The sequence below is a fragment of the Esox lucius genome, chromosome 24, assembly GCF_011004845.1.
Source record: "Esox lucius isolate fEsoLuc1 chromosome 24, fEsoLuc1.pri, whole genome shotgun sequence".
NCBI classification, from domain to species: Eukaryota; Metazoa; Chordata; class Actinopteri; order Esociformes; family Esocidae; genus Esox; species Esox lucius.
In genome coordinates, this window is record NC_047592.1 from 9391870 (window position 1) to 9407201 (window position 15332).

The 15332-nt window shown below is 50.1% G+C and overlaps 1 protein-coding gene across 12 annotated transcripts in view; it reads left to right on the forward strand.

Annotated features, from left to right (window-relative positions):
- Positions 1-15332, forward strand: part of nrxn2b (neurexin 2b) — a 638533-nt gene that overhangs the window by 609653 nt on the left and 13548 nt on the right. For all 12 annotated transcript variants that reach the window (XM_029117448.2, XM_029117457.2, XM_029117453.2 and 9 more), the window contains one exon: positions 10444-10772. In XM_029117448.2, the coding sequence (XP_028973281.1) occupies positions 10444-10772 (329 nt within the window). The remainder of the gene's footprint in view (positions 1-10443; positions 10773-15332) is intronic.

A 15332-nucleotide genomic window follows, 5' to 3' on the forward strand; every position in this document is an offset into this window, starting at 1 on the left:
CGATGACTGATAGGGTGAATACAGTATATAGGGATTCAAAAAGGATTCAGAGCATACCTTTGAAGAATTTAAAGTCAGCCCCAGAGCTACAGTTTGATGTTAACTCAGTTCATAACTAGTTGCATATTGGTTAGTTGAAACAGATTGAAATGAGTTCATAACTCTGAAACAGAGTGAAATATGACTCACTGAGGGAATTGGGAGTTAGATAAGATGAGGCATGAATCTCTGAAGGCTTCACCCAAGTTTGTATTTCGTTTGTATCACTAATAATAGATGCCGTGTCATGAATTAATCACATTTTAAATCCTCTAATTAGCTGCAGGCAAGCTGTTCCTTGAAATGGTATTGTAAGTGAGCACACATGCAAGGAAAGATAAAAAAAAAAAAACCTTTATGTGACAGTCAAGCAAGATACATTAAGCGTTTCCGTTTTTGCTTTAATATAAACAGAATCTGTTAACTTTCCCTTTCATGACATTTGGCTTAACAGATTATTTATAATGTAGAATCAAAAAAATGGACAGAACTGGAATCGTCTGAGTTGATGTATTTTATTGAGTTATTACAATGACAGCAGAGACATAATAGGAACCAAACAATCACCAGAGAAGGCTGAGAAGATGAAGGGGAGCAAGTCAAGAGAGAGACAGGGGGACATTTCTCGAAACTCAAAGGGTTAAAGTTGAAAGTTACTTTGCTATGCACACAGACAGAGATGAATCCTGAAATAAGCCGAATCTAACCACCTAACAGCAAACCAAACTCAACCCGTAATAACTCCTGAGGGCTTTCGCTCCCCACAACACACCCCTCTAAAACTATGGACAGAAGGACAGTATGTTATTGACAATCACAGCAGAATGATCTGCTTCACCTTCTGGGCAGTAGCTACTGTTGTACACAGATAAGAAGCCCTCAGTCATAACTCTGTTATAAACATCTCTAACATTTGAACTCAATTGGAACTGCTGAAATTTCTTCCAAACCTTGAAATTAGACAGGATAACAACTAAACAGCTAACTAAGTACTTTGCTAACCTTAAATCCTGAGGAAGAGGTTCCAGAATACTCTCCACCTCAACTCTCCCCACCCCCGAAATGCAAAACTCAGAGGGTTAAAAATGAATAGCTTGAACACCAAATTCAGTATATTGCATCCAAATCAAAAACAATCAGCAAGCTGGCTATAGCACTGACTGCTTTTTTGAGCAGTTACTACCGAATGAGGTCCCTTTAACATTTACTGTTCCACAAGTTGAGCACAGGAAATAGCTAATGTTGTCTGGGTAACTTTGTTTACAATCATGAATGTGTTAAGTCGTGTGTCTTAGGTGTTGTGTGCGACGTACAGTGCCGTCAATTCAAGGCAGATGCACCGTGTATGAAAGTGTGAATGAAAGAGAGCAAGGGTTTTCGTGTGGAGACGGATCCGGGCTGCATATCTCTTGCTTCGTTGCACTTCGGCCCCCCCCCCCCCCACACACACCCCCCTGCTATCAAACTGCGGTCAAAACCCTAAAATGATCCTAGGTGCTGCCGTTGTCCGCCGCACGTCAGCCCAGCGCGTCTCCTGAACTGGCGTTCTCCCTGTGGTCGAGCGACCAGCCGTTGGGAACGTGGGACCACGGGGGGGGTGGGAGGTTTGACGTGGCCCCGGAATAAAAGCTAATAAAGCGCTAGTCGTCCACGCCGCTGTATCTGTGGTTTACTGTGAAACGTAAAGCTTAGAGCGGCGCTCTTTCCAGCAGGTCGGGTACAGAGCGGAACTAACCAGAAGAAACGGTAAGACGACACTTTTTGGTGTTTTCGGCAGACTACCGTGGTAGCTGTTGCCCTATCCCTTAAGCTGGTTTTTGGATCACACATCCCAATGTGCAGCTCACGTCGTCTGGGCTCCTCAGAGGGAACGTCTCTGGCCCTCCAACCACACGCCCAGTAAATCCAAAATGGCCGCACCAGGGCATCAATGGAGGGGAAAGACAAGAGGCCCAAAAAGTTTTTCAACAGCACAGTCCAACCACGCCCCTCTTCTTTCCTTCCTGTGTCTCTGCCTCTCTCTCTTGCCTGGTATCCGTCACCCCAAATCCTCTGTGGGCCCCCCCTACCCTCCCAAACACACACGCGCGCACACACACGCCTCTCTTTCCCTGCCCGCCCTTTGTCTCTGGGTTTTTCCTCTCTGCATCCGTCTTTTTCCCACTACACCCTCGCCAGTTTTATCCAAAGTCTTGGCACCCTCAAACTCACAGTGACAGTGCAGTTTTTTATTTTTTTGCAGAACCAGAAAATAGATGGTTTCCCAGTCGCACCGGGGAGGGATGGAAGAAAGCACAGATTACAAATGCCCAGAGAGAATTGATTTCCTTTCTTCTTCTTCTCCTCAACCCAGTAAACTATTCCGGTTTTAGCCAACAAGGTATATTTACTTCCTGGCTTCTCTCCCGTATATTCCAATCAGAGAGGATAAGAGCACCCAGGCCTCCATTTTAAGATGCGAGCGTTGTGGTGTATATGTTGGCCCAGGGAGGACCCAAAGCGAACTGCCAGGGCAGTGTTTCATTGGACAACCCTGTAAGGAAGACAGGGGCTCGCCGGGCCCTTTGCGTCAAGAGTGGTGCCCTGGCCGATGTCTAAAGGGCCCAGCACAGATTACTGTCCGGTGCTTAATGGTCTGGTTCTCACCAGCCTCCCTAATCGAAGAAGGATCGAGTCCTCCCACTCAAACCCAACCGGAATCAAGCCCCTCCTGGCCAGATTTTTCAACCCAGAGTCCTCCACAGTTGAGGGCTCTCAGTGATCCCTGCAGCCCTCTCCAGACTGTTCCAGACTAACTGTTATTAGTTTATTCAGCTTACTGGCCCTGGTCGCCCCCCCCCCCCCATTCACCCCTTATCTTATTTTTGTCTCTGTGTTGAAAAACCCTTTCCAGTCGGACGAAGGCTAGGTTTCTGTAAAATACAGTGGGGCTCTTTGGCTGCATTCTATCACTATCATGAAACGACCCAGAACCCGCTCTGTCTCAGCCAGAGAGGCTGGAGAAACAGGATCCATCTCGGGGCACTTCCTTGGTCTGTGCAGATATGTTGTGATACGCCGTAATAAGCCACTACAACCTGTTGTCACCTCCATCTTGGGAGTCCTCCAGTAGCCTCGCGCTGCACCTCCCAGGTCCCGCTGCACCTCCCTGATCCCGCTGGCACCTCCCGAATCCTGCTGCACCTCCCTGATCTCTGCAGGTGCTGTGTGACGTGGCGGGGGGACAGTGCGTGGTGTTACCTGGTGCACCGAGTCGTCTTCCTCAACTCCGTCGCCAGGACCCCTCTACAACCCTCAGGGCACCACACATCCACCCTTCATGCCCAACGCCACACTGTGCATTCCGCCTTCCGCCTCCCAACCTTCCTTTGTCAAAACAATTCATTCGGAGTGATACCAAATTGCCTACTTTTCCAGTGGGATAAGGAAAAAGTGAAAGACTTAATTAGCAAAGAGCGCCTTGCGCTAAGGAGATAACTACTACCCACTTCATAATCAACTCTGTCAGCCGCTCACCATGTCCCCTTTAGACTCAGAGGCCTGGAAAATGGAGGCTAAAACGGGGTAGAAGCCCTTTACTTTTTATTTCCATTGAATTCTCGAGTCGAGGGAGGGATTCGCCAACGGACTGAGCAATGTGAAAGGTTCTCAGTATAAACATTCCAAGCCCCTGTCAGTCAAAATCCCACAAACAGTTGCTTCGCAGTGAAGGATCCTGGGTAATCCGTCCTTCCACCCCACTTGCTGAGCCGCCGACACAAAGCACTTAAGATGGTAGCCTCTTCTTCTGTGGCTGTGTGTCAATCCGTCTCTCCTGGATAATGCTGCCTTGGAAAGACGTTAGGATAGAGAGGTAACGTAAAGGTAACGTTAAGGCGTCTTTGAGAAAGAGGCCGCTCCACTTCCAACGCCTTTCTCTGATCCCTTTCACTGGAGTGCTATTAGATCCAGAACACCCAGCCCCCATCTGGCAGAGGGATATGCTGTGTTCTAGCTTTCCCTCCACGCGCACTGGAGGTTGTAGGCTTGCTCTCATTACCTCAGCCTTCAGACAGGCAGCCTGTGCATTAGGCACCGGAGCGTGGCCCCGGACTTTGGCTCCATCAGCTGAGGCGGTAATTAACGGCCCCGGCTCGTCTGAGAAACTCTGCTCACAGAGGTGAATGGAAGCATGGAAGGATACACGGATGTAGATGCACCACGCACCGCTTGGCATTTCACCTCTGGTCACCGGGGAATGGTGCGGTGATACCAAGGATGTGGACCGGTTTCCCACAGTGCAATAATGAAACGATAATATCATCAGCTCTTAAAAGGAAGGGGAGACAGAGGAAGTTTGTGCCGTATGATTCACCCACGCTGTGTCACTCCTGCATGGCTTTGACAAGCATATCAGAGACTGTACTTTATGGCTTTCCTGTTGTTTCACTACCTCTCACTTATTCGCTCTCATTCTCTGTCATCCTCTCTGTCATCCTCTCTCTTATAATGTCACTTATCCTCTCACTCATCCACTCTCTTGTTCTCTCTCGTATCCTCTCATTCTCTGTCATCCTCTCTCTCATCCTCTTACTTATCCTCTCTCTCATCAGCTCTATCATCCTGTCAATTATCCTCTCTCTCGTCCTCTCTCTATTCCTCTCTCATCCTCATCCTCTCTCATCTTCTCTCATCCTCTCTCTCATCCTCTTACTCATCCTCTCTCATCCTCTCTCGTCTTCTAACTCATCCTCTCTCTCATCCTCTCATCCTCTCTCTCGTCCTCTCATCCTCTCTCTCATCCTCTTACTTATCCTCTCTCTCATCGGCTCTATCATCCTGTCAATTGTCCTCTCTGTCATCCTCTCTCTATTCCTCTCTCTCGTACTCTCTTATCATTTCTTTCATCCTCTAATTTTCCGGCTTTTTCATCCCTGTCATCTCTTCTCTCATCCTTTCTCATCTTCTTCATTCTTCTCTCTTATCCTCTTCTTTTTATCTATTATCACAATTGACATTCCTCACTATCTTTCTTCCTCTGTATTTTTCTATGTCTCTCCTTCTCTCCTTCTCTCCTTCCCCTCTCTCCTTCAACATATTATTCTCTCCATTATCCCAGGTTAACAGTTTTCTCAGGACCCCTTTACATCACCAGGCCTGACATCCTTTCCCATCTTCTCATCATCCCATCCTCTACTCCTCATCCATGACTCCCTCCCCTAACCCAGTCATCCCATCCTCTACTCCTCCATCCATGCCTCCCCTAACCCTGTCGTCCCATTCTCTACTCCTCATCCATGCCTCCCTCCCCAACCATGTCATCCCATCCTCTACTCCTCATCCTTGCTCCCTCCCCTAACCCTGTCATCCCATCCTCTACTCCTCCATCCATCCCTCCGCTAACCCTGTCATTCCATCCTCTACTCCTCCATCCATCCCTCCGCTAACCCTGTCATCCCATCCTCTACTCCTCCATTCTCAGCATGCTATCTTCTTTTAGTCTTGCACTCATTTGTCTTCTCTGCCAGTTCTTCGTGAATTACCTCCTTCCTCCTCTTGTCCTCCTCCTATCTTTTCTTGGTATAGTCTCGTAAGGCTCTCTCTCTCCATTCATTTAGTTAAGTCCTAAGGTCCAATGACTGGAATGGTTGCAACCTTGTGGATCTCTTCGAATATGGCTCACTTTGTCGCTTGTACCAACACACCAGAAGAAATCTCTTTAGGAAATACGGGAACGCCTCTCACATCCTGGCTACCCAGCTAAGCTATCCTCCGCTAGGCCATCCTCCGCTAGGCCATCCTCCGCTAGGCCATCCTCCGCTAAGCCATCCTCCACTGAGCCATCCTCCGCTAGGCCATCCTCCGCTAGGCCATCCTCCGCTAGGCCATCCTCCACTAAGCCATCCTCCGCTAGGCCATCCTCCGCTAGGCCATCCTCCGCTAGGCCATCCTCCGCTAGGCCATCCTCCGGTAGGCCATCCTCCGCTAGGCCATCCTCCGCTAAGCCATCCTCCACTAAGCCACCCTCCGTTAAGCCATCCTCCGCTAAGCCATCCTCCGCTAAGCCATCCTCCACTAAGCCATCCTCCGCTAGGCCATCCTCCGCTAGGCCATTCTCTGCTAAGCCATCCTCCGCTAGGCCATCCTCCGCTAGGCCATCCTCCGGTAGGCCATCCTCCGCTAGGCCATCCTCCGCTAAGCCATCCTCCACTAAGCCACCCTCCGTTAAGCCATCCTCCGCTAAGCCATCCTCCGCTAAGCCATCCTCCACTAAGCCATCCTCCGCTAGGCCATCCTCCGCTAGGCCATTCTCTGCTAAGCCATCCTCCGCTAGGCCATCCTCCGCTAGGCCATTGTCCACTAAACCTTGTCTGATTCTGCCAGGTCACGACTGATCACTGCATATATGGCTCTGTGCACCCGCCGTCTCCCCATTTAGCCAGATGCCCTATTTATCACCGCTTCCCTGATTCTTGTCTGTCTCCAAGCAACCAGACGACTGGGACTTTTTTCCGGGGCGCGCACACGCCACTGATGATGGATACAGAGAGGCCGGGGAGGGTCTGGAGAGGGTCGTGATGAGCCTAGATTATTACCACATTCCAATTCGTGCTTCTTTCTGGAGAGTTCCATTACAATGTGGAAGATACTTGGCTGTCATCTTTGAGGTCCCTGGTCAATATATTGGAGTAGAACCCGGAACATCCACCAGAACACAAACCCATATTCTAATGATGACGGGACAGAGAGGGCGAGAGGACCAGGATGGTGAAGGCAGACTGCTGTGTGATTGAAATGGAGGTGCACAGAGAGAGTTGCAAGACAAACAAAAACTGGTATCTTCGAGCAAATTAACTCATTTCAATGCGTATTGCACCACACCTGTGACTTTGCCAATGACGATTTTGCAAAGGTGCAAATGAGAAGAAAGTTTGGCACGATAGACACGACCGAAGACGGAACTTCGGTCAATTACCAATTCCTGGGTTTCGTGCCCGCTCTCGGGGGGCACCTTTTTCAGCTCTGTATAACGAAAAAAAATTGTCTGAATTGCCAAACTGTTGTGCGAAAAGGAAACAGGTTGTGTTGAGTCAACATGTAGAAACAGCAGGAAAGATCCACTACAAAGTGGAGGTGGACTGAGAACAACTTTCATAAAGGAAGCTGGAGGGGGAGAGAGACAGGGGTGGATGGAGAAGGAGGGAGAAAATGAAGTGAGCTATGGAGGGCATCACCTGCGTGACTGGAGCTTCCTCAGGGCGGAGGGACATCCATCACTCCGGCGTTGGCAGGGCGGAGGTTAATTAGCCAGTAGTGGATGTCGTCCTGAGAAGCTGTTTTAATGAGGACCGGCCCGTGGCTGTCACCCTCTCACCTCGGCATTTCTAGCCTCCAAGTCCAGCCTGGGCCCCGGGGCCAGTAGGTGCCCGTCATCGTAAGGGCTCGGTGAGAGAGGAGACCTGGGAACCGCCAACCAAATTGGCCCAGTACAACACTGATCAGTGTGTGGCCCAGCCTGGGGCTGTCCAACAGAAACCCCCCACACACACAGCAAGAAGCCTGACACTTCTACACACACAGGGGGGGGGCGGTGTCGGCATGCATTTAAAGGTCACCTTCCTGACATATCTCAGACAGCCTAAGCTTGTAATTATGCACACACACACACACACAAACACACCTGGTTGTGCTATATGAAGCTGTCTGATTGCCAATTGTGCAGGGTCCTTTCCTCCTCTCTTCTACCCTGTCCCCCTACGCCCACCCCTCCCCCGATTAAATTGGCTCTAAAGTGACACGTCAGTTTCAATTTGACCCAGCAGGCCCCAAAACAATAACTTCATCAGCCCCTGTTAGTGTGCTTTCCATCAGGCAGCCACACAGACCCCGGCGCGCAGGCTTCCTCTGACTGATGTACGGCGCAAAATAGAACGTCTTTAAGGATCCACAAGGACCTCTCGAGTGTTCAATACTTGACTGTTCAGTTCACTTTTGATCTGCACCCACGCACTCTTTCTTTTTTAAGCATTGCACCACAGTTTCCAGACTAAAAGTAGACTAAAAGTTTGTATCCCAGCTTCCGCGTAGGCGCTGGGAACTACATTCCAGCGAGTCGACTTTGGAGGATACCTGGGGTTTTCTCTGAACACAAGACCAGGCGCGATTATAGACATACACGACACCACAGGGTTGGGGGGTGGTGGGGGGGGGCGTTCACCTGTTGCACCGCTCCCACTGTGTTAATGTCATCTCACAAAACAAGCAGACATATTCGTGTTCATTTTGGGGGGTTCGATCTGTGCACAATAATCCTATTCGCGGGCTAACGGCACCGTTGCACAACGCAAGAAACAATCCGCGTCCCTCGTCCATCCACAAAGCGTCTTTTTTCAGTTGGTCGTCTTCTCAGCGCTCCGCCCTGTCCGTCTGTCCGGACTCCCCCTGGCGCTCTCTGTGACAGGAGAACCACTGGGCTGACGAGTGGCCCTGTCCTCCGGTCGAGGACCAGAAACCGATATCCGTTCATAGAGGGAGATGTGCGGGGGGGACCGTGTTTGCGTCTGGAGGGGGATCCGGAGTGCGTGCGGTTGCGAATGTGTTTGCTGTGTGCACGTGGTGCGTAGTCAGTGATCGTCCTCATCTGCCTTTCAAAATGTATCCGTGTTCTGTTCTGGTTTCCCTGTGGACGTCCATCCATCCAGTCTCCACGTCCCACCACCACCATCAGCCCCCTTCCCTTCGCCCACCAAACACGTTTAGATGCGTCTTCACACTGATAAGCGGCCCACATTCAGTGTCGCCATTAGGCGGGCGCTGAGTGGAGGGGACAGGGTCTTCAGTGGGCTGGACTAACCAGATGATCTGACAGTGGCTTGGGATGTGTAATGGACTGTTTCACTGGAGGTTTTGTGCTTAGGACATCTGCACAAACACACACACACACACACAGACATGACGGCATACACACCATAGTCCATTATAACAAAGTATGTTGAAATTGAAACATCGGTCCTTTAAAGGACAGCGTCGTTAAGTCTGTTTGAAATGTAGAAATGTCAGCATAATGTTACAAGGTCATTTATTATAACACACAGTACACACACACACACACACACACACACACATCACCTACACAGTCAAAGTATCCCATAGCAATGTTTGCCATCACTGGGGAGTCCATCCCACACACACTAGCATAAGATCAATTTCAGTCACCCACACGCACTAACACACACACACAACACACACACGCATTCACACACATGCGCACACACACCCACACACACACAAGCATTCACACACATGCGCACACACACACACACACACACACACACTCTCCCTCCTGGCATTGATTAATCCATAAGGAGGGCCTCTACTCCTTCCTCATTGCATTAATTAGCTCATCATGTCTCCAAATAACCCACTTCCTACAGTAACCCTTGACCCCTCCCCTCACCCCTCATCACCCCGGGACACCCGCCAACAAGGTCAAGGGGTCTTCAGTTGTGATTGACCCAGCATGACACCCCAAAAGGAAAGAAAGAACTGTCTTCACCAAACACTCCCGCCTCATCAGATCACCTCCTCCACCAAACCTCCATCCCCTCAGATCACCTCCTTCACCAACCCCTTCGCCTCCTCAGATCTCCTCGTTCCTCCAACCCCTGGTAACACATTAGTATTGGACTCCTCCGGCCAACCCAAATACACAGTAGTGACTGGGGGAATGGATGAGGGAGAGCTGTTGAATTAAACATTAAACTAATTTCCCGCAAAGTGGTTTATTTTCCCTAAAAGGCTCGTCCATCTACGTTCTGTGGGATGGGACTCTTTTATTTTTTTTCTCTGCGGCACTTCATAATTTCAGTGTCTCAGGTGTGGTGGGGTCAGTGACACAGGGCTACCTGCTTTAATGTATCCCGTCTTGGGGGAATGAGATGCGTCTCCACCAAGCCCCTCTGTCTCAGGGTCAGCCCGCGGCAAACCTCTTGCAATCTATCAGGCCGCGCAGTTTCCAGATTCTTCAGGCTCGGCTGTGAAACTGAGTGGCCCGTGTGTGCCAGAGTCGAGCCGTAATGGCTGCCACCCGCAGCAGCACAACTTAGGGCAAAGCTCCAGTCTCCTTAACGTGTTACCAGGGGAGGTCCCCCCACCCATCGCCCACCCACCCTCCCACTGCCTCATGTCTGTCTGAAGGTGGGGAGCGGGGATTTACATGTTGGGCGGCCAACAAAAAGGCAGAAACTTGACGTTGTTTCCCTCACCGTTTCTCTCCTCATTTTTCCTGCTACCTTCTTCCTCTGTTTGTTTTCCTGCCCACCTCTCTCTTCTTTTACCGCCTTGCTCCTGCTCTTTCTCCTACTTTTCTCCGCCATCTCTCCCCCCCCCCCCCCTCCCCCGCCTCCTCTCCGTTCCGTCCGCCAGGTCGACAGTTGACCATCTTCAACAGCCAGGCGTTCATCAAGATCGGTGGCGGCGGCGGGGACAAGGCCCGGCACTTCCAGGGCCAGATCTCGGGCCTCTACTACAACGGCCTGCAGGTGCTCAAGCTGGCGGCCGAGGGCGACCCCAACGTGCAGGCCCAGGGCAACCTGCGGCTGGTGGGCGACGTGCCCTCGGTGCTCGCCACGGACACCACCAGCACCACGCCGCTGGCCGACATGTCCACCACCATCATGGAGACCACCACCACCATGGCTACCACCACCACGCGCAAGCAGCGCTCGCCCACCATGCGGGACAGTGTCACGCAGGTCAGTGGAGGGGGGGGCAGGCAGAGCGGGGGGGCGGGCGGGGGGCAACCTGAACTTAGCAGGTTTAGAGCTTAAGGTTGATGATGGGGTGGGGGGGGGCATGGATTAGGTTATTAAACTTCCAAATAGCTGCTTCTTCTCTGTGGATTCACACAAATCAGTGTGTACTAGTTCCGGTTTTAGCCCCAGGTTAGTGTTCACATTTCAGAAGACCCCGAAGAGAAAGACCACCTCCAGACTACGCTATCACAGAGGACCAGGCCGGGGGTTTCATTCTGCCGCGGATCACTGATCCAAACACATTGTTAGGGGCCAGACAGTTGGAAAAAATAAATTGCTTTTCTCCATTCCTTGGACTTACTCTCTAAACATGTTGTTATCGTGTGTGTGTGTGTGTGTGTGCGTGTGTGTGTGTGTCTCGGGGTGGGTACGCGCGTACGAGCGTGTGCACGTGACACTCAATGTATGTGCCACTCAATCTTAAGAAGGCTGTGATTTCCTCCGAATAATCTCGACACGATCCCGAGAACTGGATCCGCCACTCCTGGAAGTGTCAATTAGGGAACAATAGCAGAGAGAGCTATTGCTCTACGAAGACACAGACAGCCCTAACATCGTCGCCATGCCGCCCAGTCCTTTAGCAGCCCATAATAAGCTGTAATAACAGGGCTGTGTCCTCCGGGAGAGGCAAGCTCTGCCTCCCATTTCACAGCCCATACCATCTATTAATTATCCGAGCCACATGCATTGTAATGTACAGCGTCTCTAGTTGTGCACTCTGTCACTGTGGTTCTATATCATTAGTCCTGTTCAGGTTCTGGAGCCCAGAGAGGAATGGGAGTGGAAGGTCAGGCTGGGTAATTATTAGGTTAGAGAAGTGTAAATAGTTCTGTGGGACGTGGTGAAAATGTCAGTGACTGAAAAGAAATTGGGTAGAACGTATTATTATTGTATAAAATCCTACCTGAATAATTCTCCCTCTCATTTGTTGGAATGTTCCTGAAGGACCCGGAGAAATGTCAGGCGAGGTCTAGCTAGACTGTCTCTCTCGTTTCACAAGCATGACAGGACATGTGGCTCTGATGGCCATTAGCCGTCAGAATTATATCATTATTTAAATAGGTATATAATTCGGTGTTTAGAGTCGGGTCTTAAGCGAAGGGCTGAACAATCTGGATTGAGGATTTAGTGTATTTGTGTATATACCATAGACAATAAAGCTACCTTGAAATAAATTAGATCAACAAGATAACCCACAGTACAAAGAAGGTGTTCCCTCTATTGTTCAAAGTAAATCAGCTTACTAAAGTTAAGCAACGTAGTTGCAAATCATTATGTACAGTAGTTTACATTCCAATGTAACCAATATAAATCTATGCAGCTTGGTGTGCCAAAAGTCTCACAACAAAATGCTCCCAGAACATAAAGTTACTTTACCTCTTTAATGGAGCAATATGTAAAATGTTTGGCATTGTAATAATTGAAAATGTACATCAAATAACCACAACAATATTATTTTTTACCACCAATTTTAAGGTGAAAGTAAAAAAAAATTATACAAGCGCTAATTGAGGAGAGATCGTCTGGAAGCAAACTAATATTGCTTCAAATCACCAAGCTTCTTAAACAAAACCACACACAGACTTTTGCTGTCAGGTTTAAATAACTTTTCCCCGGCCAAACAGTGAGAAAAAAAGTCAGGAATCTCTCACAGCATTTCACTAATGTATCAACACAATATCAGGGCATTGCTACCACTTTGATCCGACTCGCTGACTGACCTTTCCAGAACATTCCAGTAGAATTTGATCCATAAGCGCTACAGTACAATAAAACATACAGGAATGCTCATCCCTCAATGGGAGACCGGGGGAACCCCAAACACGACAGCTCAATCAGATCATCTAATGTAATCTTACTGACCAGTATGGTTAGTTTAGGTCGTAAGCCTGGTTTAACAAAAAGGCGTGGCTGTTTCCGTTTCAGCCAACTTGTACGGAGTTGCATTGCAGAGGCGTCAAGGTAAAAGTGCTAATTAACATTGAGTTTCTCTCAAACAAGTTCATTATCACCCCTGGTGTACTCCGAAGCTTACCTGAGATCAGTCCTATAAACCCATCTGTCTGCCAGCCCGCTTTGTGCAACCGTGATTAAACATTCTCCGTACAAGAACACTGATTTCATATCAGCTGCCTCTTTTTCAATTCCTCCCCCTCTCTTTTTCTCGCTTCCTCCCCAATCTCTTTCTCTCTTCCTGCCATCTGTCCTTCTCCCTTCCTCCCCTGTATTCCTCCCTTCTTCCCCTCTTCTTCCACCATACCTCCCGTCTCTTTTTCCCCCCTCCCTCTCTTTTTCCCCCTTCCTCCCCCTCTCTTCCTCTTTCCTCACCCGCTGACGCCGGTAACAGAAATCACTTGAAAGTGAAGGCCGGTCTCTCTCCTCTCTCCCCCCGCGGCCCTCTGCCAGTAACCATCCTGCTAATTACTGCGTGGAACTAAAAGCTTATCGGAGAGAGAGAATGGGAGAGGGAGAATGGGAGAGGGTGGGATATTGTGTGAGAGTGTCCTCTGTTGAGAGGGGGTCTGATAGGTTTCTGGAGGAGGACTGTGTGCTGGGGAGATGAGGGGGTGTATGGGAACACTACAGGGGTGTGAGCGTCACGCGCCGCCAGCCGTCTCGCCGCGAAACCCCAGTCAAGTCCCTTTTAATAAAATGTTAGCTTTTTTTACGTCGCTGTTATTTTCGTTCACCTTCTGGGGCTTTCTCTTGCGCCAACCGTCCCCCACGGCACCGCAGAGCCAGAGCCACGGCCTTTTGATATCGGCTTTAGTAAATTCAATGAACGGTGGGGGGGGGGGGGGGGTGTTATCAAAGCTGCTTGTGCACTGCAGTCTTTTGTCCGGGAGAGGAAGAGATCAGACTCTGTAGACCCCACGGTGATCAATGTGGCTGGCGCTAATGCAGCATCTTGATCAATACTGGAGGTCTCCGGAGGCGACGGTCATTCACACTGCCTTTTTCCACCATTAGGAGTGGAGGCTACTCCCGGGGGGGGGGGGGGACATGATGCACCAGTGGACCCCCGATGGCTCACTGTGCCTTGGCGAGTGCACTGCTTTGCTTGACGAGAGCCTGGGGGGGGGGGGGTTGGAGGTGGAGGGCGCCGCGGAGGGCGAGAGGGTGCCATTTCCACCCTGCCGACGGTGTTGGATCTGATCACCTGGTGGCCTGGTGGGTTTTGAAGGCACAGAAACAACCCGATCAATGGAACCCAAGCTGGTTGTCTGTATCGTGTGTGCGTGCGTGCGTGGGTGGGTGTGTGTGTGTGTGTGTGTGTGTGTGGGTGTGTGTGTGTGTGTGTGTGTGTCACACGCGTCATGTTCCATATCAAAGTCCGGCCTCTGGCCGTAGTTGGACGAGCCCCACGGAACAGCGGGTGGTGAGGCTCCGTAGAGGCATTGTTTGGAGTGCTGTGAAGTAGACAGCCCACCGAAAAGAACTTGATAAATGTTTTGCAGGCCTCACAGTACCTGGAGGCATTGTTGGCTCCAGTGTGTGTGTGTGTGTGTGTGTGTGTGTGTGTGTGTGTGTGTGTGTGTGTGTGTGTTTGGCGCTCCACCACTGTGCTGTTTGCTAGCGTTTATAAATTGTATTGTCTGACATTTATTTACGGCACAAAGGCATTACACAAGCCCAACCTCAAGCGCTTTCTTTCCCAATTAACCATTTCTCCAAATTTCTCTGAAATGTTGCTTTGAAGCCTACCTAGACCCCAATCAAGCAAAAAAATATTACCAAAAGCAGTCGTTACTAATGAGTAACTCCAGAACTGTAATGACGACGCGTATGAATTAACCTGGAACTGCCCAAACAGCCGCATTAACCGAGATGGTTTCTTTTAGGCGTCTATAGCTGGCTAACCCAGCTGTCCCCACTCCAACAGATGGCTGGGTCTGTGCCCTGCTTTTCCCCCGTATTTGTTCCTTTAGCTTGGCTAACGGCTGACGTGTTGTTTTCACAGCCCAGCCAGCTCTCTCTGACGAACACAGGCCCTGATTGGGCACCCCTGGCAGCCACCGGGGGGGGGGGGGGGGGGGGGCAAGACAAAACGGTTAAAACAGAATACAGGGGAGAGGGAGGGAGAGACAACAGAACACAGCTACTAGCCAGAATCCAGAGAGACAGTCCGGAGGACACATTTGAAGGAGGGGTGAAGTGTTGACAGCCAAATCGGTTCCATTAACTGAGCTACTGATCTGATGGGACACTCATGTTCCTCCCAGTCCTGGTCACATGGCCCCATACCTTCATCACGCCAATGTTCACAAGGAGCTGGCTAGCGTAGAGCCTCCCCGAAACGCGTGAAAACGGGGTCCTACTTTCCCAGGCAGCAAGTCGTCTGATTGAACGTGGTGGTGTTTTGCACATGAGCAACTCTGTTAATTGCTCTATGAATACAGCGGAATCTCAGCCGGGGCCCATCTAATGTCACTGTTCTGCTTTAACAAGCCGTGAGGCCGCTTGCTGCTCATCATGGCACCCCGAACGCCATGCAAATTG